The 24,575-nt window shown below is 45.7% G+C and overlaps 8 protein-coding genes across 8 annotated transcripts; 4 read left to right on the top strand and 4 right to left on the bottom strand.

The window, feature by feature from the left end:
* Positions 1-67: 67 nt before the first annotated feature.
* On the top strand, positions 68-3,140 carry BDW70DRAFT_149641 (PX domain protein; the record flags this gene model as incomplete). The annotated part of the gene is made up of 2 exons (XM_073739045.1): positions 68-615; positions 674-3,140. 2 exons carry the CDS (start codon positions 68-70, stop codon positions 3,138-3,140), a joined length of 3,015 nt encoding a protein of 1,004 aa, XP_073596692.1.
* A 716-nt stretch (positions 3,141-3,856) lies between these two features.
* Positions 3,857-7,051, bottom strand: BDW70DRAFT_34168 (DDHD family phospholipase). Its single transcript, XM_073743798.1, has 4 exons — positions 6,155-7,051; positions 5,391-6,105; positions 4,174-5,337; positions 3,857-4,109 (listed from the first exon to the last, which is right to left on the bottom strand). The coding sequence occupies exons 1-4, from the start codon at positions 6,942-6,944 to the stop codon at positions 3,980-3,982; spliced, it is 2,799 nt and encodes a 932-aa protein (XP_073596691.1). The 5' UTR covers positions 6,945-7,051; the 3' UTR covers positions 3,857-3,979.
* Positions 7,052-7,762: 711 nt separating this feature from the next.
* Positions 7,763-10,529, top strand: sac6 (fimbrin). The gene is made up of 5 exons (XM_073743797.1): positions 7,763-7,986; positions 8,076-8,286; positions 8,346-9,019; positions 9,121-10,103; positions 10,165-10,529. The coding sequence occupies exons 1-5, from the start codon at positions 7,964-7,966 to the stop codon at positions 10,194-10,196; spliced, it is 1,923 nt and encodes a 640-aa protein (XP_073596690.1). The 5' UTR covers positions 7,763-7,963; the 3' UTR covers positions 10,197-10,529.
* A 626-nt stretch (positions 10,530-11,155) lies between these two features.
* BDW70DRAFT_34114 (RNA-binding protein) lies at positions 11,156-12,558 on the bottom strand. The gene is made up of 5 exons (XM_073743796.1): positions 12,422-12,558; positions 12,051-12,107; positions 11,895-11,994; positions 11,468-11,837; positions 11,156-11,417 (listed from the first exon to the last, which is right to left on the bottom strand). The coding sequence occupies exons 1-5, from the start codon at positions 12,502-12,504 to the stop codon at positions 11,365-11,367; spliced, it is 663 nt and encodes a 220-aa protein (XP_073596689.1). The 5' UTR covers positions 12,505-12,558; the 3' UTR covers positions 11,156-11,364.
* Positions 12,559-13,181: 623 nt separating this feature from the next.
* Positions 13,182-15,351, top strand: BDW70DRAFT_34104 (putative mitochondrial carrier protein). The gene is made up of 6 exons (XM_073743795.1): positions 13,182-13,736; positions 13,785-14,099; positions 14,149-14,227; positions 14,307-14,506; positions 14,567-14,703; positions 14,756-15,351. The coding sequence occupies exons 1-6, from the start codon at positions 13,632-13,634 to the stop codon at positions 14,976-14,978; spliced, it is 1,059 nt and encodes a 352-aa protein (XP_073596688.1). The 5' UTR covers positions 13,182-13,631; the 3' UTR covers positions 14,979-15,351.
* Positions 15,352-15,927: 576 nt separating this feature from the next.
* On the top strand, positions 15,928-16,989 carry BDW70DRAFT_134599 (60S ribosomal protein eL18). Its single transcript, XM_073736537.1, has 4 exons — positions 15,928-15,992; positions 16,125-16,229; positions 16,297-16,664; positions 16,717-16,989. Exons 1-4 carry the CDS (start codon positions 15,989-15,991, stop codon positions 16,792-16,794), a joined length of 555 nt encoding a protein of 184 aa, XP_073596687.1. The 5' UTR covers positions 15,928-15,988; the 3' UTR covers positions 16,795-16,989.
* On the bottom strand, positions 16,855-18,607 carry BDW70DRAFT_34094 (glutamate-5-semialdehyde dehydrogenase). The gene is made up of 3 exons (XM_073743794.1): positions 18,202-18,607; positions 17,967-18,128; positions 16,855-17,911 (listed from the first exon to the last, which is right to left on the bottom strand). The coding sequence occupies exons 1-3, from the start codon at positions 18,500-18,502 to the stop codon at positions 17,004-17,006; spliced, it is 1,371 nt and encodes a 456-aa protein (XP_073596686.1). The 5' UTR covers positions 18,503-18,607; the 3' UTR covers positions 16,855-17,003.
* A 107-nt stretch (positions 18,608-18,714) lies between these two features.
* BDW70DRAFT_134596 (putative COP9 subunit 3) lies at positions 18,715-20,886 on the bottom strand. The gene is made up of 5 exons (XM_073736536.1): positions 20,501-20,886; positions 20,199-20,435; positions 19,696-20,139; positions 19,488-19,640; positions 18,715-19,437 (listed from the first exon to the last, which is right to left on the bottom strand). Exons 1-5 carry the CDS (start codon positions 20,660-20,662, stop codon positions 18,943-18,945), a joined length of 1,491 nt encoding a protein of 496 aa, XP_073596685.1. The 5' UTR covers positions 20,663-20,886; the 3' UTR covers positions 18,715-18,942.
* Positions 20,887-24,575: the final 3,689 nt, after the last annotated feature.

Here is a 24,575-nt window from a genome sequence, read left to right as displayed (position 1 = left end):
ACCTTGGAAGGCGGCCCTGGTCGGCTTGAGTGCTGCCCATGTACAGGTTAAGTCGTTCCCGCTGACCATGGACGCTCCAAACGATACCCCCCGATCTCAATCTGACCAGACTCAACAAACCGAACGACCTGCTTGCGATGAGAGCACTAGGGGCGCTAAAGATAATCGATTGATACAAGATAATACTGACGGTGCCCAATTAAAGCAGTTGTTGGACACGGCGCTATGCTTTCTCTCAACATGCAGTAACGAAACGCTGCTCCTTGTTTTATTCTGCCTTATGGGGACCACGTACATAGTCCTTGGAAGACTTGGGCTATTACTTATCGGCATGGCTCTTGGTGTCGCATTACATGCATCATGGGTGGGCATGGATCATAGTAATTCATCGGAATATACCATTATCGGCAGAAAACAGCTCTCGTTGAGTATAGTCCATAAACTACTTAACTGGGAGGAAGCCTATCCTGTTAAAGCTGATTCAAACACTCACGGTGCTGGCGAAGATCACCATAGGGCTCTCTCGGTGTCGGATGTTGATGTACTCTCTCTTGGGCCCATTACAGCTAGCGCTTTACACTCATTAATCGGTGCGGCAATGCGAGATTATGTGAAGTAAGTTTCCGCATATTGTACAATTACACTGTCATAAGCTCATGAAATCGGAGAAAAGTTCTTGGTACGAGCCAATTCTTCCGTCCGAGTCGACATTTCCGAATGCTTGCCAGGCGGTTTTGACAAATTTCATCACGTCCATTGCCTCACATCTCTCTCGTAAACGAGCTGCAGATACTGTCTTAGAGTTTCTCACCAATTCATCTTCTATTGTCATTGTATTCCTGAATGAGCTCTCTGCCGCTTTCCAGGCGGCTGGTCCTGACGTCACTGCAGAGCATGCCGTGCTACAATACATGGAATCGAATCCTGAGAGCAGTCTCTCGAGTCTTGTGGCGCATCAACAACAGCGCCGAAAGCTTCAAACCATCTCGGACGATCTTCTCTCCCGGTACCTGGATTCAAATGCATACAACTGTATTCCGGTCCGGAACTTCCTTCGTGAAGTTTTGACAGGGATTGCATTTGAGTCAACAATTACCAGTCTTTCGCGGCCTGAATTTATAAACGGCTGGATCATTTACTTATTTAGCGAGGGTGAATCCGAGATCATGAATGCAATTGATGCAGGCGTGGAAGGAGCTCGCAACCATGGCGTAGCAGCGGCTAAAGATTCGGAAGAGACATCACGACCTGCTTCGATCTCTCGAAATGGAAGCGTGGCGGAAGGCAGTATTTCCGCCAGTCATACTCCAAATGTCCCCAGTCAGGTGTTCGATAAGGCGGACAAAGCCACACGAGAAGCCATGTTGGAAGCCAAACGCCTGAGCGACATGATTGCGGCGCAAAATTTACCAAAGTATATTGAGGAGACAACACAAAGCGAGATACGCGGAGAATATGGTACCCGAGATGACAACATCATAATTGCCAACGCAGGCGTGGAATGTTCTGCAGAAGAACAGCTGAGTATTGCAGCGATCGAATCTTACCCTTCTAAGTCGGCTCAAGATGTACAGCAAGTTCAATCTAGCGAACTGGGCGATTCGGTCACCCTGCCGTCTTTACCATCTATGGAGACTTCCACGGGTTCGTCTCTAGGCAGTAATGATACCACCTCAGCGCCCAGTCTGTTTCGTGCGTCTGTCACGGTGGATGATGGCTGCGATTCCAGAGACATGTCTGCATTGCGAACGAAACCTACGTCGAACTACCTGATTCAGGTCGAGTTGCACTCTGGACGTTCCAGTGGTTGGATGGTATTTAAGAAATATGCGGACTTCGAATCCATTCATGAAACATTAGTAACGATAGCAAGATTAAATCAACTGCACTTTGGGGAATCCTATCCGCTCGTTCCACTATGGAAAGGACGAACACATCAAGCTCTAGCACGGGATCTAGAACGATATCTTCAAGAAGCCCTTCAGCTGGAACCCCTTGCAGAGAGTGTGACGATGAAGCGGTTTCTCGAAAAAGATCGCGGCGTTGATCCCGGGGGCGCGGACTTATCAGGAAAACCCGGCTTTGTTTTCCCAGGTCAAGCTACGTTTGAAAATGTTGGTAAGGGAGTTCTGGGCGTGTTAACAAATGGGCCCCGCGGAGTTTCGGGAGGCAGCAAAGCCGTCCTTGACAGCGTTTCCGGTGTATTTGGCGGAGGTCTCGGCAAAAAGTCACCAGTTGCCCTCTGTGCTGATAATGACGACAAGGTAGCCCACGAGGACCCTCTTAAGCATGGACCAGCTCTGAGAAAAGGTGACCCAAAGGAGGAGGATCTGAAGTTCAGTAGTGATACGAAGCGCGGTGCATCACCATCCCAGTCGTTGAAATTATGCGATTCAGATGGCTTTGCCTCGTCCGGTGAGAGCACGTTTCTTACTGAATCATCTAACACACCTGTGCCGACTCCCGAGTCTGGGGGTAACACTATTAACAAAGCTGGAGATCAGCCCTGGTCCGTTTCTGCTTCGATAGATCGAGTTAATCAGAAAGTTGATTCGCCTAGCCTCTCAGAAGAAAAGCAAAACAATGACATCGCTCTCATGGGAAGCAGAAACTCTACAGAAACACCGGCTGGGCGGCAAAGCAACCCTATCACGGGAGACGAGACGCGAGTGGCTGTGGAGCTTATATTTGCTGTTATCAATGAATTATATTTATTGTCTTCGGCTTGGAATATACGCCGGACTCTGTTGAATGCCGCAAAATCTTATATCCTTCGACCAGCAAATCCGAGCCTAGAGACTATTCGTCGTCTCCTACAGGACTCCATGATTGACCGTCATACAACTGATGAGGCCATTGGAACGTATCTGGCTAAACTCCGAGAGAACGCTCTGCCAACTGCGGAGGAGCTCAACTCTTGGCCACCTGCCATGTCCGATGCAGAAAAGGAGCGTCAGCGGGAGGCTGCTCGGCGGATCCTCATCCAAAAAGGGCTCCCAAAAGCTATAACAGGTGTTATGGGAGCAGTAGCTAGCCGAGAAGCTCTTGGTAAAGTTTTTGACAGTCTCCAGATTGATATTGTTGCAAGAGGACTTGTTTTCTCTATCTTTCTGCAGGCAATGAGGGCTATAGTCTTCTGATTTTTTTAGCACGTGACTATCATCCTTTAATGAGGAGCCCTATACGATAAAGATGTAATGAGGTGGCCTAGATTAGAGCGAGGTATTCAAGATCCGCGGGCGGATACTTGGAAACACTTAACTCGGTCGCTCACCATAACGTTCATACAAACTGATCAGCAAAAGGCGGTCGCATCAGAGGTCTCATGGTTCCATGACGAGCGGCACTGGGAGCCACCAGCTAACACTTTGCCTCGGGATTAGTAGGGCGACTAGGTTCATCTAATAGATATGCTTGCACAGATTCACTAGTCCAGTACCCTTCCCTAGGGTGGACTGATTTGTAATTAGGGCTGACAAGATACTTCATAAATCAGTGTGGCTCTAAATCTAGTACTGTCGAAGCGGCGTTGCTAGCCACAACCACTGGAAACCTTGTTTTGTCAATATGAAGGAGGTTCTATGAAATGGGCCCCTCTATTTAAAACCCGTCCAATACGAAAGGTGTGCCGTCTAGAGAGATCTTGCCTGACGGCTTGAACAATGTCGTGGGTTAGATATGGCCATGTCGCTGTGGATATCAGAACAGAGGGTTTCAGGAGATGATAAAGCATGTCATAAGCCGGTACTGGGTTTCATATTGAGGTTGGATAAACTGCGAAAGCTTCGCATTGAAAGCACTCCGCGAGTCGAGAGTGATGGGAGGCGAACGTCTTCGCTAGTCACTCTGCTGTATTCCCTAGTGCATATGACTTGAAATGCCCATGCGTGTCTTTTCATATCTCCAGAAACATAGGTACGAGCAATCGTTCGACAACAATAAATTGTGGGTTCCACTACTGAGTGTCCCCAAAACGAGGTCAATGACCGTTCGAGTCTGTACGATTGCGGCAGAGCATCTGCGAAAGCATAAAATGGTTGACGTCCTCATCTGACCAGTAACTCAAGTGACTGGCAAGGCTTGCAATCAGGGATATATCGAAGGCACCCCTATTGCACCAGATCAGACAATGCAAAACACAGAAGGGAAAGACGAAGACAATATTGGGCTTACTCTTGTATACTATAATCGACTCGTCCGTTGGAGTTCAATAGCCTCACTTTCTCATCCTCGAGTTTCAGTCTTGTTAGACCAAGGTCCGTGTTCTTCATGCCTGGATCTGATTCCTGCTCTGAATTCGCAGCTGTTTTTTCACGTCTTAATTTAGCTTTCTGAAAGCCCTCATACAGCGTCTCCAGACCCGGGTCTATCAAAGTAGGATTCCTGTCACCCGAGTTGGTAGCATTTTGCGGCAGTGAGGAGTGTGGCAGTGTTTGAGGGCGGCTGTCTGGGCGCTGCCGTGTGCTTTCTTCAGAACCGATACCGAGACTGCGGTTCAACAAACTGCTAGCAACACCGGATGTGAAATTGGTCCACAATGACCCGACACTTTGACCCACGCGACTGCCGATTAAAGAGAGACTTTGCCCAGAAGCGGTCCAAATGCTTCGTTTGACGGATGGTAAAGGTTGGGGTTTTAAAGAGGACATTGCTGGAGATATTAATGGTTCCATGCGATAACTCACCGGATCGGAGGGATGGAATATGTTATACAGTTGCCGGCACTTTGGGACAGACACGGAGGACTGATTCTCAGTAACCGCAGTCCCTGTGCCTAGAGTTGCAGTTTGACGTTTAGACCTGGGCCCCACGCTGAGGGAGGCAAGGTCCCTGGTACTCCCACCCCGTTGAGAAGACCGCCCAGCAATGGTCTTACCTTTGAGCATCTCAAATAGAGCTACTGGAGACCCTAGGCAGAAGAATTCCTCGCACTCAAATGTTAATGAAGTTGTACCAGCGTCATCCTGAATGCTCTCCATTTTCGGCCCTGTGTCCCCCGAACAGAGAATATCGAATAGAATCGCACTTCCGAGGGAGTGTCCACAAAGGCTCACTGTGCCGTTGAAAGAAGGATTTCGCTTCCTGTAAAGCTCGACAATTCGATTGCATTCATTCCTGACAATGGCGGAAATTTGGTCACGGTGCTTACTTTGGTAGAGCAGAACATCAATGGCGAGGTCAGAGATGAGATTCCGGACGGCGGGAACACTTTCAAGAGTGATGTCGGACAGAGTAGGGTAGACATCATCTTCGAGCATGTCCATATCTGCCAGGTCGAGCTCCGTACGATTTTGGCCGGCCTTTTTATGAGGAAATTCTAGTAAATGTCTCCAACACCTAAAAGGATTAGCACAAAGAAACTTCTAATAGACAATGAAGTCAAAACTTACACAGGGAGGACTTGAACGCGGCAGTTTTTCTGTCGGTCCGGGAAGGTAGAATTGAGAGCTTGGAGATCTGGAGACGCTTTATAGACGCGTTTCATTGTTTTCCTGAGAACATTCACATCATGTATGAAGTTGACACTTTCTAGACGCATGCCGAGCCGCTGACCGATTCCGTGTGTGACCAGGACTAAGTGATCAATTTCTCTCTCCCTGTCCTCATCATCTGTCTCCCTTAGATCTTCCATTTCCTTTTCTTCTTGTTTACGGGCCTGTTCTTCAAATTCAGTGGAGTTCTGCGCGCCTGCTAGAGACGAAACACGACGTTCCAGCGTTGCAATTGGTCTCGATTCTGCCGGGCCTGGCGACTCTTGCGGCTCCAAGTTAGACTTCGAAAGATCCAAGGTTGGGCTGGCGACGGTATTTCCGGTCGGTGCGCTCTGATCAGTGGGCAGCGGCTCGCTAGCTTTCTTATCAGAGCTTTTCTTATCCTGAGGTTCATTATATTTCTTCATTTCTGAGAATCCACGAACTAGTCTGGTGCCTGGTACTCCACCGAGAGTCTGATATACCGTTTTGCTCACCCTGGACATAAAATCATCACTTGTGAGCAAGGCTGTTATAGAATCTTGATATGTGACAATACTGTTCATATAGGAACCGAACAGGCGGTGTTTTCGTGCTTCGACTGCAGGCGAGGAGGATACAATTCCGGTACTCTCTGCTGAAGTTAACGGCTGATAGCTTCATCATCCTTCGCGCGAATATACCTTGCTCGCGGTTATTTGCATTTGGCAAAGGCTGAGAGGCACTCTCGCTGGTATCTGCAGGTCGCCACGGTTTAACTTTTAGGTACCCTTCCTCTAGCTGGGCGGCGAGGTTCTCTTCACAGGGTTTGATAGTGGAACCTTCTTGGAAAAACCATGTCCCGCGACGAACTTCGTATACAGGCCCTATCCAGTAAGCTGGGCCAAGCTCCCTTTTGTTTATGTTCACATCGAAGAGATAGTCCTCGTTAACAGGTACTTTCACAGGTTCATCCTCTACCGGCTGGGGAGAATGCCCTTGCTCGCGCTCCAGCTCAGCATTGCACAAGTTCTGGAATGCACGTTCAATCGCTTGGGAATCCTTCATTGTAAATGGAACAAACTTCTTCGGAGCAGGCAAAGGTTTCGAGTTTTCTTTGGGTTGGTCCAGAAAGGTTGGTTTCCATTTGGGCGAGTCGACCGCGTAAAACCACCTGACCTTCAGAGGAGGCGAGTCGGCCGGATAGTGGCGGATTCCAAGCCTGTTTCTCTGAGAGATGGTGTGGTCTCTCCCTTGGAACCGCCTAAGAATTTCTTGCGCATCTTTACCGGCATTCAGATTGCTACTGGGTCTTGCTGTGCTGTAGGAGGATGTCCCAGATGATGCCGCTTCTTTTGTAGAATTGGTTGCCATCAACGCCGTGAATGCAACGGCATCAAAAGAATATGTGTGGTAATCACGACCGACGGTACAGATATTGCTGACAACGAGCGAGCGGAACAACGTAGTTGAGAGCCGTCTAGCAGGGCGCATCCACCTGTGGAAGCAACTTTTCGTTCTGGCGCGAGGCGGATTCCGGGAGGAAAGAGGAAAGATTGAAAAGCGATAACAAGTTACTGGTTTGCTCAATATGTTAAGGTATATAACAGTGTAGATATAAGGATTGCCGGTGTAATTGTAGAGCGACTACGCTGACAGCTAACTCTGCGTAAATCATGGAGAGTACTTCCGCCTTCTTGGCGCAAACATTACGGAGTCTCCCGAGGGCAGCGGTCCTTCGCGTGGTAAGTTGGCCCTAGAAATTAGTCAATGTTTGCATTGGTACCGGACGCGGCTCGGAGCAACGTGGACAAGAGACATGGTCACCTAAGGTAGGAACTTTTTGCGCTGCTTGCAATATCAGCTCGGGGAATTGGCAAATACCAGCGTACCTAAAGTAGTACGAAGTACAGAGAAGGTATTGAGTGTTATGACGTAGCGTAACTGCGAGGGGTTTGCAATATGACCAAAGTCACGTCCACGGTTACTTATCTAAAGCCCGGGATTTATCATTGCATCATTACTTGAAAGCTGAAAGCTACGAGCAATCTAAGGACTATTCCCCTGATTGTGCACAAAGATCTATGTATACCACCGCCATGCTTGACTGGGAGTCGACCACTTTAATTGTTTTTGTCACATTTTACTCCAAGACCCGCCCGCGCCGATTACTCGGTGCTAATCCTGTTGATGATCCCGGAGTACGTCGTATCTTACGGATTGTTCGACCCCGCCCCGCCCCATTCGTACGTAAATATAAATCTGCCTTAACACCCTGCCTAGGCTCCCTAAATAATATGGATTGGTATGAATAGTACTAAAGTATCTACACCACCACTTTCTCCCTTTCCCACTGCCACATATCGTCCATAAACTTTCCGCATTTTCACAATAGGTCCTCGATCGAGGTGCCTAACAAATTGACATCGATATCTTCTGCCGGAACCACCACTATTATCCCCTGTTCATCCTGAATTAATCAACCATTGCTAGAGGGGTGCCAAATTCTGAAAATGAACGTGATTAAAATCCAGAGGTTCGCTATTCCTATGTTCATTCCTATTTTCCGCACCATCTTTCTCCGGCTCTCGTTCTTTCGACCTGGACTAATCTTTCGCATTACAGGAAGTACCCTCAATTTGAGCAGGGTGAGATCTTCGCTCTCCAGGATGCATTCCGGAAATTGGACGTGGAAGACAAAGGCTATTTGGACGAAGGAACAGTTATCAAGGCCACACAGCAGTCAGAACGTCAACCTTACGATATTGTGCGCCAGGCACTAAAGGAGGTTGAGCTTGACAGCTCCCGTCGGGTGGAACTTGAAGATTATGTGGATGTGAGTGCCTTCGTCCCGAATTGATCATTGAAAGCAAATTAGCTAATCATGGTTCACAGCTCATTGCTAAGCTTCGCTCTGGTTCGGCGCTGAGCGAGCCTGTTCGGGACCCCGTTTCCGCAGCGGCCCCCGGAGCCGCACGACACGTTTCCAAAGGTAGTGTAGGAGGCAAGATTCATGTCCAAGGTTCCTCTTCGAATGTCACGCACACAATCAACGAAGATGAGCGGACCGAATTTACAAGACACATCAATGCTGTCCTTGCAGGTGACCCAGACATTGGCCATCTTCTACCTTTCCCTACCGATACATTCGAGATGTTCGATAAGTGCAAGGACGGTCTGGTTCTCGCGAAACTTATCAACGACAGCGTCCCAGATACTATTGATGAGCGCGTTCTGAACAAACCTGGCAGGAAACTTAAAGAGCTCAACGCATTCCACATGACTGAAAACAATAATATAGTCATCAACTCAGCCAAAGGAATTGGGTGCTCAGTCGTAAACATTGGAAGCGGTGACATTATAGAAGTGCGGGAGCACCTTATCCTGGGTCTCATTTGGCAAATCATTCGCCGTGGTCTATTAGGGAAGATTGATATCAAACTTCATCCCGAGCTTTATAGGCTACTTGAGGAAGACGAGACCTTAGAACAATTCTTACGGCTCCCCCCTGAGCAGATATTACTGCGCTGGTTCAACTACCACTTGAAGAACGCGCAATGGCCGCGAAGGTAAGGCACCTATCAACTGTCCTACAACCCTCAGTTTGTGTATATTGCAGAGATTACACCATGTTATTGGGAACCAAGAGCTAACAGCGCTGTTATTACAGGGTTACAAATTTCTCCGCGGATGTCAAAGATGGCGAGAATTATACTGTTCTCCTGAGCCAATTGGCGCCTGAATTCTGCTCGCGACAACCGCTCCAAACCCGAGACCTGCTACAACGTGCTGAGGAAGTTCTAGGAAATGCGGAAAAATTGAACTGTCGCAAATTTTTGACACCGACATCGCTGGTTGCAGGAAATCCCAAGCTGAACCTCGCATTTGTTGCAAATTTGTTCAACACCATCCCGGGTTTGGACCCAATCACCGAGGAAGAAAAGCTCGAGGTGGAAGACTTTGACGCTGAGGGGGAACGGGAAGCCAGAGTGTTCACTCTGTGGTTGAACTCGCTCGATGTACAACCTGCTGTCAATTCGTTGTTTGACGACCTTCGTGACGGGACCATCCTGATGCAGGCATACGATAAAGTCATTCCTCATAGTGTCAACTGGAGGCACGTCAACAAACCTCCGGCATCTGGGCAGGAGATGATGCGCTTCAAGGCAGTCGAGAATACCAATTATGCTATCGAACTAGGCAAACATCATGGTTTCTCTTTGGTGGGTGTGCAGGGTGCGGATATCACTGATGGCCAGCGGACCCTCACGCTAGGGTTGGTATGGCAATTGATGAGGCGGGATATCACCAATACCCTCTCAAGTCTTGCAAGTCGCTTGGGCAAACACGAGATCACAGACTCGGAAATGATTAAATGGGCCAACGACATGACACGCAAAGGTGGCCGCAGCTCTTCGATACGCAGTTTCAAGGACCAGTCAATCGGATCGGGCGTGTTCCTTCTTGATGTCCTTAACGGCATGAAGGCTTCCTACGTCGATTATGATCTCGTGACTCCTGGTCAGACTGATGAACAAGCGTATGCAAACGCGAAATTAAGCATCAGTATCGCTCGCAAGTTGGGTGCAACCATCTGGCTGGTGCCTGAGGATATCTGTCAGGTCAGGTCTCGCCTGGTGACTACATTTATTGGTAAGTGTTGCCTTAGTACCTGCTCTGGTATGGACCTGTTTCTCTAAATTGTATTTTCTAGGCTCTCTGATGGCTACGTACGAAAAAATGTAATGCTTCACGGCTGCAGCTTGTGGAATATTAAGGAGAGGCTCTGCAGCATTGTGCTCCGCCGCACGTCTGTCTGTAATTTCATATGTCGATATCATCACTTAGCAATGCAGCCTAGACTAACACTTCAATGAGAAAACTCCCTCAGCTAAGGGGTCCAGGTGAACACAGGTGATTGGTTCCGGACGCGTCAGAGGATGGGTTATAAGAACAGCGTGATAAGGAGTAGGCCGATAGTATGTATTGCTCAACACGCCTGAAGACATGAGGTGTCTAGTCTACCTCCGAACGAAGTGCTCCGTAGCTTTGTCTTGTACCTAGAATGTCCATAGGCGTAGGCCAAACTCATCGAGCACTTCACCCTGCCAAGGATGGCAACGGTGTGGTTCCAAATGACTCAGCCTGTTAAATCTTAGCGAGCAAGGGCAGCTGAGCCTCATACTAATCAAGAGGTTCCAGCTAATTCACTTCGTCTGCACCTACCTATGATATTTGAGCCTCGTCCTCCGAGACTCTGGATACAGTGAAATCCTACGGCTACTATAGACAACAATCGGAACAGTCTTAAAACGACCATAGGGAATCACGACCGGAACGGCAAGGACGAGGATCTGGGATTAAAAATCGTCTAAAATTAATCTGCGAACGGAAGGCGAAGAACGGACGGCTTAATCGGGATTAACGCAAGGACGACAGGATTCGGCGGAGGTGGGAATGGTAAAAGAAAATAGACCGATCGGCGTGAGTTCGGCACTCGTTCCCGCTGCTATGCGAATTCTGAATACCACGTAAAGCAATAGTAAAGCCCTTTTCACAGGTAATGAACACTTAGCCGTCATTTCTTTACCAAACCCCTTTCTCCTATTCGATATTCGAACCTTCGTTTCACCTTGTCCGGGTGGCAACGGGATTTTGAAAGCAAACGCAGGAAGACAACAATGACCAACAAACGGAAGAAAATATGAGACGAATCGAATGAAACAGAACAGAGAAAGGACGCGGCAATAGCGAGGAGACGGATAAGAACAGACTTTTGCGCTAAGTGCCGGTCCATCTTCCAAAAAAGGGTGGGAAATCCCATGCTTGATGTTAAGATGTCAGTGTACCACCGGCTCCCGCGTAAGCTCGGCAGGTAATGAAATTAAGCATTTATACTTTCGTGGCAGAGGATCTACTCAGCAGTATCAAGCTCATCGTGAGCAGACGTCAAGGGCTCTAACGGAACTATCTTATTCAGTAGACGTTCTTACGTGGGAGTCCAGGGGTAAACTCACCCTTTCTATCTTCCCCATTGGGTCCATTCTCACGCTCGTCGTCACGCCTCTCGCGCTCGTCATCCCGTCTTTCTCGATCTTCCTTCACGTCACGATCCCTCTCGTCAGGGCTGCGGGATCGGTCTCGAGAGCGGTCACGGTCCCGGCGATCATAGTCACGGTCCCGACGATCATAATCTCGGTCACGTCGTTCATAATCACGGTCGTGTCTGTCATAGTCACGCTCGTACCTGTCTTCTCTACGCGGCGAGTACTCCCCACGAGCACGACGAGGAGAAGGAGAGCGACCACGGCGTGGAGGAGTACGGTCCCGGCGGCGGTCGCGACCAGAATCAAAGCGCCAGGAAGCAGAAGGGGGAGTCCTGGCCCACTATATTTAGAATTAGAACTAGAACAGTAACAAGACAACCTTCATTAAGTAACTCACCTCAATCTTTAATAGATCATCGCGACCAATCCGTTTGTTGTGCATCTCGTGGTATGCATCATCTGCATCACGACGGCTTTCATACTCCACAAATGCAAACCTGGAATAGATGTCAATGTGGGGAAGGCCAGGTGACGCTATCCGGATAAGGCATACAGGCGGCTGGAGGGAGTCCGTGGTGCAGGGATATCACATCGAACAAGTCGCCCGTAGCTAGAGATGACGTTAGCATGTTTTATACGGCAGTATAATTATGTGTTAGCAAGAATAAGTGCAAAGGGCCTGGTGAGGAAGGATAACAGCAGTGCACAAGTACAATATGCAAGGAAAGAGGGGGGGAAAAGGTGGTTGGGAGATTCGACTACAGTAAAGCTAGTGAAATGCATATTCTTCGAACACGACAGGAGCTATTTCCGGCGCCGATATCGCGAGGTCCGACCGAGAAGAACAGCGGAGGTGCAGAGACATGGAGGGAGGAGCGGTTCAATGGTCATAGTAGCGCGTAGTAACTGACGAGCGGCACATACCGTTCGAATTCGTAGGCAAGGTCGCGAGCTCGAGTACCATGGCCGAAGCCTGTGACGTACAGCGTGGTACCAGGGCGAGACATGGTGGCTGCTTGTGGAGATATTCGAGGGAAAAAGGATACTGGATCAGGTGTTGGTTCGGGGCCGGGTAAGTTGGTAGTAATAGTAGTGAACTTGAGTGATGAAAAAAAGACTGACGGGGTATGAAGAGCTTACTACGGGGAGCGGCGCATGCCACTAATGAAGCATACGACAAGCAGGTCCACCTAGTCCATAGTTTGCAACTCATCATGCAAACTACTCTGTACGAATTCTTTTAAACAAACTACTTTAAATGATATCTACTGGTTTCCTCAACCGGGTAATACTGGCTTATATGCATAATCACTACGGTGGCTCTACAGAGGTTGTTATGTTAAGGAAGATGACTTTACATTGTATAAAATCTATCGGCCGACCAATGGAGTATATAATAGAATATAATACTACCATCTGAATTCTATGCAGCAGTAGTAGAAGAAGGTACACTCTCCAAATGAGCCTTATGTTTGTCATATGCCTGTATATAACCAAAAATGTGCTCTGTAGCAATGTCCTTGAGTAGACTAGGCGCGCGCTTAATAATTGGAGTTTTAGGATCCACCCTTCTCCGTATACGTAGGGAGTTCCTACCATATCTTAGGCTCAATTGGTCGGTGTCGGTACAGTATCTATATTTGAACTGGCTAAGGACCCGAGGTGAGTTGAGTTTTTCCGACTTCTTCCAGGCGATTCTCGGAGGCCTTACAAGACCAGGGCCGGACCTGTTGAATCCCCTAACAGCTTCTGCTATTACAACAATACTCCATCACTTTTATTCCTACTCCAAATTTCTCTCCCAGTGTCTGCGTTGCAAGCATTATCAAGCACTGTACATCGTTCCCACAAATCAGCCTGCTGCCTTACTTACCTTTGTCGCATCATGCAGCTATAATCGCATACACATGGCCAGGACAGCATTCAAAAATTGGTTATTGTAATATCTCGCTCCCTGCTGCGTATCCGCTTGTATATATAACTGGTTGACGCCGGGCTCACTAGCGCGGCAACGCAGCCATAAAGTGAGCGAAAGACAGCTTGTTTGGGGTGACGTCGGGCTCGATGCCGATAGGTGGTATTGTTAAGATAAATCGGTCATCTCTAGTTAGATTGTCGCCTCTATCGACGCGGAATGAGTCTGAATCGCCAGGAAGCAACCCGTCATGACGGGTCGGATGGCGTTGACAAAAGTGCTTTGTCGAAAATCTCGCAATTAGAGGCACCCACTTCGACTCAGGTAGGATGCGCACTCATTTCCCGACCATCTCGCTCATGATTCGAATAGGAAACATACCCGAGAAGCTCCCTCCTGCATGGAGCTAGAGTTGCAGTCGCCGAGCCCGTTACGGCAGCTTTCCTAGCTGGGGGCGTAGCTGGCGCTGTATCGAGGACCATCGTATCGCCGCTCGAACGTTTGAAAATTCTCCTTCAGATCCAAAGTGTCGGGAGGGAGGAATACAAACTATCAATCTGGCAGGCCCTAAAAAAGATTGGACGGGAGGAAGGCTGGCGAGGCTTTCTGCGGGGAAATGGCACGAACTGTATACGGATTATCCCGTACTCAGCGGTGCAGTTCGGCAGTTATAATTTCTATAAAAGGGTATTTCCTCGATATGGCAGAAATGGAATTGCAGTATTGACATTCGCAGTTCGCTGAGCCTTCGCCTGATGCGGATTTGACGCCAATACGCCGACTCATTTGCGGAGGAGCGGCTGGAATAACCTCAGGTTCGTATCCCAACCCTACGAAACACCTTGTTCCTTACTATGACCAAACTAACATTGTCTACGCAATTCGCGTGACCAGTCATTGTAACCTATCCCCTTGACTTGGTCCGTACAAGGCTGTCCATCCAGTCTGCCTCTTTTGCGGCTCTCAAGCGGGATAGCGCCGGCGAGAAGTTGCCGGGCATGTTTACGACCATGGTTTTAGTCTATAAGAATGAGGGCGGCTTTTTAGCGCTTTACCGTGGTATCATCCCAACCGTAGCCGGCGTTGCCCCTTATGTATGATTTCCAGGCGTACTTGACAATCGTCCTTGAGTGACACCAGCTGACTTTGCTTAGGTTGGCCTGAACTTTATGACATACGAATCAGTTCGTAAATATTTGACTCCTGAAGGGGACTCTACACCTAGTGCTCTTCGCAAATTGCTGGCCGGTGCCATCTCAGGGGCTGTAGCCCAAACATGCACGTATCCCTTGTAAGAGTTATCCTAGTTTAGTGCACTACCGAGGATATTAACGAGTTTCTAGCGATGTCCTTCGAAGGCGTTTCCAGATCAACACGATGTCCAATATGGGCTACCAATATGCCTCAATCTTCGATGCCGTAAAGGTGATTGTGGCTGAAGAGGGTGTCCGCGGTCTCTTCAAGGGAATCGCGCCGAACCTTCTCAAAGTTGCTCCCAGCATGGCGAGCAGTTGGCTCAGCTTTGAGCTTACTCGGGATTTTTTATTGAGCTTTGACGAAAGGTGATATCAAAAATCGGGCGTATTTGCCTCGCATGGACCAGCCATTTTGCTTTGAAAGCGGCCATCCTGGTGTTTGCGTATTGCTCCAGGCATCAGAGCCTGTACTCATATCTCGTTAGTGTTAGAGGAGATGAGATGTTTATTTCTCTCCTCTCGTTCCAATAGAATAAGCGCTCTTTCTTGTGTTTGGGAACCCACCACAGTACGAGAGTTGGAGCAACGATAATTGGGAATGATTCCGTTTCCTCCCAAGGACGAAAAGTCAATGACTTGACATGTACTGGAGAACGGAGGTAAATGAGCAACACGGAGTAAGTAATGATAATACATGTACTTTGTGTTAGTTTCAGTGCGACTACTGGCATCTAAGAAAGAGCAATCAAGGTTACATGGAAGCATCAGAAGGTCCTTCTTCTCTGCCATAATAACAGATGAGCAGCGAATAAGTTAAAAGAGAATTATATGACCATTTTCGATGTTAATAATCCCTGATTCGGCACTTCAGAATTCAAAAGTGACTGAACATGAAAGGTAGTATATTAACTACCAAGTCGGGAAAGCCGACGTCCGCTCTAAATGAACCGTACTCGCTCGCTGTGTGAGCTGATATGTCGCAACAGTCTTGTTTTGTTCATAATGTGATAGTAGTATGTTGGATGCATTCTGTACTACACCTCTAGCCATATACCGAGCCATTTATCTGCTTAGCGGCGATCAATGCCTGATCCTATGCGTGGGTTTTTGGCCATGGCCATTTATTCCTCTTGAATTAACAGGAGTCTCACATGACAGTAGATACTAAAGCAGTTTCTCGCTAGTGGTCTATGCCACCGCCCGTATTAAGCCCAAGCCACAATGTAAGTCCAGCCACTCCCGAAGGGGTAATTTAGGGCTCAGGGCCTGGACCCGCACATTTGTCCACGGAGAGAAAATCATCTATCGAAACCTTCGACAGCTTCACTTTGTATCCGGGTGCGACAGCAAGCCAACTTCGAGTCGGAAACTTCAGCAGCCATGGGTACGTTCGAGCATATCTCAAGCAACTTGACGCTTTGACGACTATCACTGCACCCCGAGCGCCCGCTTTGATCGTCCACAGCTATCCATAATTCCTGGAGGACAACTTTGCTGATTATCGATGGGTAAATAGGTATCGACTTGGACCGCCACCATGTGCGCAGCACCCACCGCAAGGCGCCAAAAAGCGAGAACGTCTACTTGCAGGTTCTCGTGAAGCTCTACCGCTTCCTTGCCCGTATGATCCGACCTTCCAATTCGCGAAATCCCGGATATAGGACTTGATTATTAACTACTAAATTCAGGCCGCACGGAATCGAACTTCAACAAGGTTGTGCTGCGCCGCCTTTTCATGTCCCGTATCAACCGCCCCCCTGTGTCGCTGTCCCGCATCGCCTCAAACGTTACCGAATCTCACCAGGGCAAGACCATCGTTGTTATCGGAACTGTTACCGATGATAACCGTCTCCTTACTGTTCCCAAGCTTTCCGTGGCCGCCCTGCGCTTCACCGCGACGGCCAGAGCCCGTATCGAGAAGGCTGGTGGTGAGACTCTCACCCTGGACCAGCTAGCTTTGCGGGCGCCAACTGGAGCCAACACTCTTCTTCTCCGTGGTCCTAAGAACGCCAGAGAAGCAGTGAAGCACTTTGGTTTCGGACCCCACAAGCACAAGGTATGTATCATCTTATGTTCAGTTCTGCAGGTTTCGGGCTGACCTTGTTTAGAAACCGTATGTGCGAAGCAAGGGTCGAAAGTTCGAGCGTGCTCGTGGTCGCAGAAGGTCTCGCGGTTTCAAGGTCTAAATGGAATGATTGAAATTGGTGTGAGAAGCAGTTGTTCCGAGATGAATTGAGTATGTCAGAAGAGGCCTTGATTTAACGAACTCAACTGGCCGCCACTCCGAGCTGGCTTGAATGTAAAGACATTAAATGATAACTTCCGGTAGTGGCGTCGATCGGGATGAGGAAAAATGGATTTACTTTTGAAAAACTTCTAGAATTTGCATGTTTGTCTATGATAGCTCTAAGTTCTGGTGCTTATACCTTCTGCCTCCCTCGCCGTCAAAATAATCACCAGCCCTATGACCACTGCCTCGAATCAAATACTTATAGATAGTCAACCCATCCAAACCAACTGGTCCTCTGGAGTGTATCTTATTGGTACTGATTCCGACTTCAGTGCCAAACCCGTATCTCATCCCGTCAGCGAATCTAGTGGACGCATTCCAGAACACTCCGGCACTGTCGACGCCTTTCATGAAAACGTTAGCAATATTTTCTGATTCCGTAATGATTATATCCGTATGTTTCGAAGAATGCGAATTGATATGGGCTATTGCCGCTTCGACGTCAGTGAGAGGCGAATTGGAAGGTATTGTTTTAACGGCTAGTGTAAGATCAAGAAACTCAGTTCTAAAATCAGATTCGCAGGCATCCTGGAGCATCCCCGCTTCCTTGAGAGTCAAGTTTTCAATGAGCGCAGCCTTAGAGGATGCGTCGCACCGGAGAGTGACACCCTTCACGATAAGTGCTTTGGCGAGAGGCGGTAGAACGCTCTTGAGAGCATCTTGATGTACAAGCAAAGTTTCTAGTGAGTTGCATGCGGCTGGGTAGTCGGTTTTAGAATCCACGATAACCTTGAGCGCGATTTCCGGGTCAGCATCCGAATGGATATATGCAGAGCAGAGCCCATCTGCATGACCAAGAACTGGTATTTTCGTGTTCTCTTTAACGAATCTAACGAGGTCATTGGAGCCTCGAGGTATGACAAGATCGATAAGCGAGTCCTGTGCCAGTAGATCGGAGACAGCCGCTCTTGTCTTCACAAGCTGAATAGACGACTGCGGCACCCGGGTGTGAGAAATAGCTTCGGAGATCACGTTCGCGATCATCACGAAAGATTCCGTGGATTCTTTCCCTCCTTTTGAATATTTAGCAGGAGTCCAGAACCAGATATCAAGACTTGAGCAGCAAACCTTTCAATATCGCAGCATTGCCAGACTTGATCGACAACGCAGCAATGTTCGCAATAACCTCGGGCCGGGCCTCAAAAATGATCAACAGTACCCCGATGGGGCATGCGACCTTCTCAAGCGTAAGGCCGTCGTCGAGGAGGGTCCTCAACATGACATTTCCAACTTCGACATAATCAGAAAAACCCGAGATAAAGAAAACCAGAGACGCGAGAGAAGAGTGCTGACGCAAACATACTGGGATCCCTCAAACTCCTCACACTTAAAATCCCCTGCAACATATCATCGTATTTTCCTGGTCTGGACAAATCGAGCCTCTTCAAGACACTATGGCTGAGACTGCCGCCGTTGACAGCTTGTGTTGCCGCCCGGATATCCCTAGCATTTGCTTCAAGTATGGCATCCTTGTTCCTTGAAAGCGCTGCGTGTAACGCTGTCAGGGCTTCGTTGCGGTCCGCTTCCGAAAGAATCGCAAGTTGACGAGTCGCCGAGGACGCAGCTTTCGCGATGTCGATCGCCGTCGATTCTGTGAGTGACATCTTTGGCTCACACGTTACTTAAGAGAAACAAGCGGGAGACGTTATAAACACACTTGTAAAATGAGAATGTGCGATAACTTCTGCCGGAGGACGAGTACGCTGAGTAGTAAGCACTCACCTTATGTAACCAAGGTGTGTCATTGGCGAGTGGAGTCAAATCCGGGTCAGGTGCCACCATCCACGGATATAGCTCTGACATAGGCATGATTTAGCAGTTACACACGTATTCCATAACGATAAGTGAAACTAGGCCTATGGAGTACGATTGCAGATAGGCTAGCAAGAACACAGCAGATTATCAGCTCCAATCACTTAGTCTACTTTCCAGTCGGCGGATAGGGTTGAGCTCCAACTATTAATACTAGTTGCTTTCTGATCACTTCTCATGCATGCTACTGAATGCGAAAGATTTTCTACCTCGTCCAACAACCATATTCGCACTATCGGCCATCTCCCATGAGATCTTCATCTAAGTCACCGCCACCGTCTGCCTCAGTAGAACCCACGGCGCCAGATCTTTCGGAGTTACCAGCCAACTTCTGGTTTTTCGCTATGAATTGAAGGTTTTCATGAGAAGTCTCTAGCGTAATTTTCGTCTGGGTTATTGCTCGGGAAATTGTATTTAGCGCAGCCTCTTTCTGTATCAACTTTAAGCGTATATGCTCTTCCTGAAGAGCATGGCTCTGAGTGCTCAGAGGGAAACGCAACATTGTAATGGTTTCGTTGCCCGGAGAATGAGATAATTTAGCCCTCAGTTCTTTCGTCATCACAAGCGAGACAACGAATTCTTCAATGTCATGGGAACCCTTCGAGCAAGATGAAGCCCGTTGCAGTACATCGGGCATTGTGAGAGCAGAAAATGTTTTCCCTAACTTTATGATTAAGAACTTGTCGTATGCTTCAGAGACCTGGTAAACAAGCCCAGAATTTTTATCCTGAGTTTATTAGCATGATCGGTCCGTCAGGTGGTAAGGGTTTCACGCACGGCCCGCCAAATTGTTTGCCCTAGACTAATTTCGGTTCTCAGTCTTTGGAAGTCACCTTTCTCGAACGCCTCGGCCAGCGAAATGTATGGCTTCGACAATGACTGGTATACCCGGGTAACATGAGGAGCGACCAAATTTGGGACGGAAAAGAGCTGGGAGTATAGTTAGTTAAGCCGTGACATGAATTTCGGTCCCGAATTCAATCACCTTCCCGTGCGCAAGCAGATTCGCCAAAACCCACTTCTTGTATGCTTCTACCATAATTTTGCTGACCGAGTTAGCGGTTGGGGCCGATATAACAATGCCCAGGCAATGAGACGCCTGGTCCCACTTCTTGAGAGCCAGATAAACCATCGCGCTGTACATGTAGAATTGGAGGTGGTCCCGATATGTTATGTTTGCTGAAAACCCAGACGAATTCGTCAAAAATACGGTGTTGGGTTCATGCTCCGAACAAAGCAGGATTCCCGCATGTGCGTTCCGGGTGTCTGAGGGGAAGTGGCATAGGAGCTTGTCCAGGACTGGAAGTACATATGTATAGGAGGACGAGAGTAGCGCAAGTTTGACTAGCATTAAATGGAGTGATGTAAATACTCCGGCGGTGTTGAGACGTTCTAGAGCGTCCCTAATCACTTTGAGTGCCAATATTGGCTTCATATAAGTCAGTTCTGACAAGGGCCCAATGCTCCATTGGGAGAACGTCCTCTTACCTTGGAAACAGATTGCGCGGCGTTGGCCACCGACTCAACGAGTTGTCGCCATTCATGGCCAGCGTATCTAATCTGAATCGGATCAAATGATCGCAAGAATTTAACAGTTTGTTTCCATAGGGTACCTCCAGGCTGTAGATCGTTTGGCACACCAACAGCTGTTTTTTCCTGAAGTTGTTGTATTCGGATGCGCAGTAAGTAGAGATATGACAGACTGTGTACGGCAGGGCTGATGGCCTGTGAAGTCATACCATTAGTATCTCGTGCGGCATTTTGGCGTTGATAATGCAGCGCCCTCTTACTTCTAGATACCCGTTGAGGTCCGCAGTGCTCGGGGCTACGCCAGGTTGCTTCAGGTATGCAATCAAATCACGGAGTTGGTGGTCGTAGCATTTGTCGGTGATATTGGCGGAGCCATGGGGGCGAGAGGGCGCAGAGGTCAGGTATGCCAGAAAGTCTGACATTTTGGGAGATATGAAGCAAGCAAGAGAACCCAAGGGGGGATTCCTGGAAAACAAGCGGCGTACTCTAAGCAGGCTTGTGGGCAGCCTGGAGATGCGCTTTGGAATCTTGGGGAAAGCTAAAAATAAGTCCCCACAATTCTGCTTCAGGCTGTAGCCCACAATATGCGATGGGGTCAACCAAGAAGGCACAACTATGATGTAGTGGGAGAAGTTCTCGATTGAAGTTGGTCAAACAAAGCTAAGAAGCTAGTGTACCCCATGGCTAATAATGGTTACGATTAGACAGCCTACTTTAACCACCTTCCTGCTTAATCTTTAATATGTTGTTAAAAACTCTTTATATTACAGCTCCTCTTTGATAGAGACTCCTGTATGCTGGTAGCTTTCTCTATATAGAAAGTACCTGGCAGAAATACGGCTGAAAGAGTCCTTCTTAGGCTCGGGATATCGAGAAGTCCTAAAGGCAGACCGTGATCCTAAATCAGTATTGCTTGTAGTTGTGTCACATGCTTCGAACCGAGCGCGGGATTGAACTCGGGACCGGACAGGCCTGAAGTAGACCAGGGTCATATCTAGGCTGCGGCAGCATCCGCGAAAATCCAAATCTGCTCCGCATCCGCTCCGCAGATTGCGGATATGGATATGATTCTGACATCCAACTATCCGCGCGGATTGGATGCAGATTTAGGCTTGAAAAAGTTGGATATCCGCGGATATCTAGCAGATTCAAAAACAGTACAAACATGCTAAGTCTTGTAAGCTGATTTGGCATGTATATCTTATACAGATTTCAAGGTAATATTCTGTACTACCAGTATTCTATATTATTAAATTAATTAGATGTTCTTGATACATAAATTACTTCTAATAGTATATTAAATCAGTTTACTATTCAACTTCTTTATTCAGTATACTATATAGTTATGCTATGGCTTGCCTATCTTGAATCTATCTAGTAGCTATGGCTTCTTCCAAATCCTTCCTGTCCAGGTCTATATACTATCAAATACTGTTTCTTCTAGCAGGCTACTTTGAGAAGTAAGATATCACTAGTTTATCTATATTATTATTAGAGAATCCTCTCTTGTAACTCCTCTTGGCATCCTTCCTCTTTATTATTACTAATTAGTTCCACGAGCTCAAGTAATAGTAGAGATAGACAGCTTTGATCAAGCATAGCAGCTTTGCCAGATAAGAGATATTTCTTGGTTATCTTAATCTCTGTCTGTTTCAACTTAAATATAGATAAAAAATAATAGAGTATCAGACCCTTGATTATATTTAGCTTTAGCTGCCTACAGCAATAATGGCAAATATTACAAGTATAATTAAATAAATAATCTACTCCTGCTCTACTAGCAGGAATCAAGAGAATATCTTGTACTATTCTGGCAAGTACTAGGAATTCCTGCTCATGTTCTTTCTAGTAAATATATAAATTTCCCTTACTAAGCCCTAATCTTTTTATTAGATATAGTAGATACTGTTGATTGAATAAATAAGAGGCTCACCTTTTAATATATATTGTATAACCTTATCTTGCTGGCCATCAAATTTATTAGTAGAGAGTATAATCTATTGCAAGTTACAAAGTATTACAAGCTTTTTATTCTCTATATTATTAATATTCTCTAAAATATCTAATTAGTATACTTCCCTCTAAGCTTGTTTCTAATAAGTTATAAACTTGTTTTGAAATATATCTTGATACTATTTCATGAAATTAATATTACTACCTCTCTAATCCTTATTATCAAAGTATCATAGCTTCTTTAATAGGTATAGAATATTGCCAATATACAGGTTATACTATATATACTATTATCAGTTCTACTATAATATTTAGTAAGCTTTTTCTATGCTAGCTAAAGTACCTGAAACATGCTTTTCTTCTAGTATATATGCTTATATCTTAGCCTTTTCCTAGCCTCTTCAAGGTGGGTAAAGAGTCTGTTATAGATACTAAAGATATAGTATATTATATAGCCCCTAGTCTTTGATAAGATATTAGTAAAGTTAAAGAAAGGCTTGGTAATTAACAGAAAATACTTAACCTAGTACTACTCCTTGCTGTTAAGCTTAAACTAGGTATATTAATTTATAGTATAATACTTATCAAAGTAAGATTAAAGCTTTTGTGCACGGGCAAGTATCAAGAAAGTTAAGTTCTAGTATATATATATATCTTGAATTAGAACAATCTTTGGCTCCTTTTTTTATAGGCCTAGGAATACCTCACAGCACTATAGACTTGTATTGATAAATACTATAAATCCTTGGACTTATAGTAGTGATTAGCTAAATTTATTAAAAGGGAATAGAATTAAAGAAACCTTTTTAAGGGTATCTATAATTAAATAAGTAGAATACTTTGTCTAGAGATCTAATTTTTATATACTTGACTACTCTGATTCAGATTTATTATTCTCAGGTATAGCCTTTAGCTTTCCAAGGAACTCTTATAGGCAGAGCTGAATTATATAAGTAATACAGGGTACTTGAAAGATTAAGGTACTAGATTAAAGAAGGGACTAGACTGTCTCCTGGATACTAATTATCATGGTATTATTATTTATAGTATTATCAGTTATAATTAATAATACTTGGTCTGTAATCCTGTAGTATTATAGAATCTAAATAATAATATTACTCAGATTACTACCAGTATATAATCTATAAAGATATTTAAACCCAAGTAGTACTTCATGATAGTTCTAATCATAATTAATAAAATAACCAGTAATTGCCATGAATACTTATTTAAAAAGAGAGGTCTAATAATCAAGCATAATTAAGATTTAGTATCTATCTAGAAGTTTATTAAGTATCTCTTGCTGCTAGACTTCTACTAATATATCAAGAAATTATTATATTATCAGGCAGAGAGAATATTAAGCTTTAAGTCTGCAATCTAAGCATAATCAAGAAGACTTCTAAAACTAGCATGCTTGATAATCTAAAATAGAAGCTAGGTAGTAGTTATAAATTTAAGAATCTTTTATTAAAAGATAGACTAATTAAACAAGGAAGATATTTGTATATACAGCTAAAAATATATAAAATATAAGTAAGACTTCCTTACTTAGAGGGCCTACCTTGGAGGGAAAAATAGACTATATTCTATAGAAGTTAATTAATACCCTGCTTCTTTGAGCCTGAAGGCTTTGTATATATAATACTTTTTATATATATCTTTATTAGAGATATCCTTGCCTAATAATAACTTAGATAAACAAGAATAGCCTGGCAGTACCTATATATTATCTTAGGCTTACTAGTCTTCTTATATGCAACTTGATCAAAGTAGTCCTAAATATTAGATATCTTTTACTTGCTTTGCTATTAGATTGACTTCTATAAGTCCTCCTTCTTACCAAATTCTATCTTTAGCTACTATTTAATAAAACTCTTCCAGGAACTCTCTATATCAGGATTAGTTAGATTATTACTAAAAAGGATCTAGTACTTTTAGAGATACTTCCTAATATAACAAAGTAATTCTAGTATATATACAGTATAACAGTGTTATATAGACAGGAGAGAGTAATTAGAAAAGATAGTTGTAGTATAACTTGCTTGGCTTGGGAATTTAAGAAAGTTATCTAATTACAGAATATCTAGATTAATAAAAGACTTAGCATATTAAGATACTAGGTATTAACTATCTAAGTACTATGATTAAGGGCCTTGAGGCATAGTAGTAACTTAGTAAGGTAAAGAAGAAAGTAAGGTATAGAGAATAACTAGAGAAATAGAAAGAGAGAATTTAAATACTTACTAAGGTAACTGGGCTAGAAAGATCAGGGGGATACTTAACTATTAGATATAGCTTGCATGACTATAACTTGGACATGACTAGAATATAAAATATCAATCTATCACATTCCCTATCCAAGTATAGAGAATAACTAAT

Source organism: Aspergillus foveolatus, assembly GCF_047715535.1.
Source record: "Aspergillus foveolatus strain CBS 279.81 unplaced genomic scaffold BDW70scaffold_19, whole genome shotgun sequence".
Lineage (NCBI taxonomy): Eukaryota > Fungi > Ascomycota > Eurotiomycetes > Eurotiales > Aspergillaceae > Aspergillus > Aspergillus foveolatus.
The sequence above is the reverse complement of the archived record's forward strand: the minus strand, read 5'-3'. Positions and strand labels throughout refer to the sequence as shown.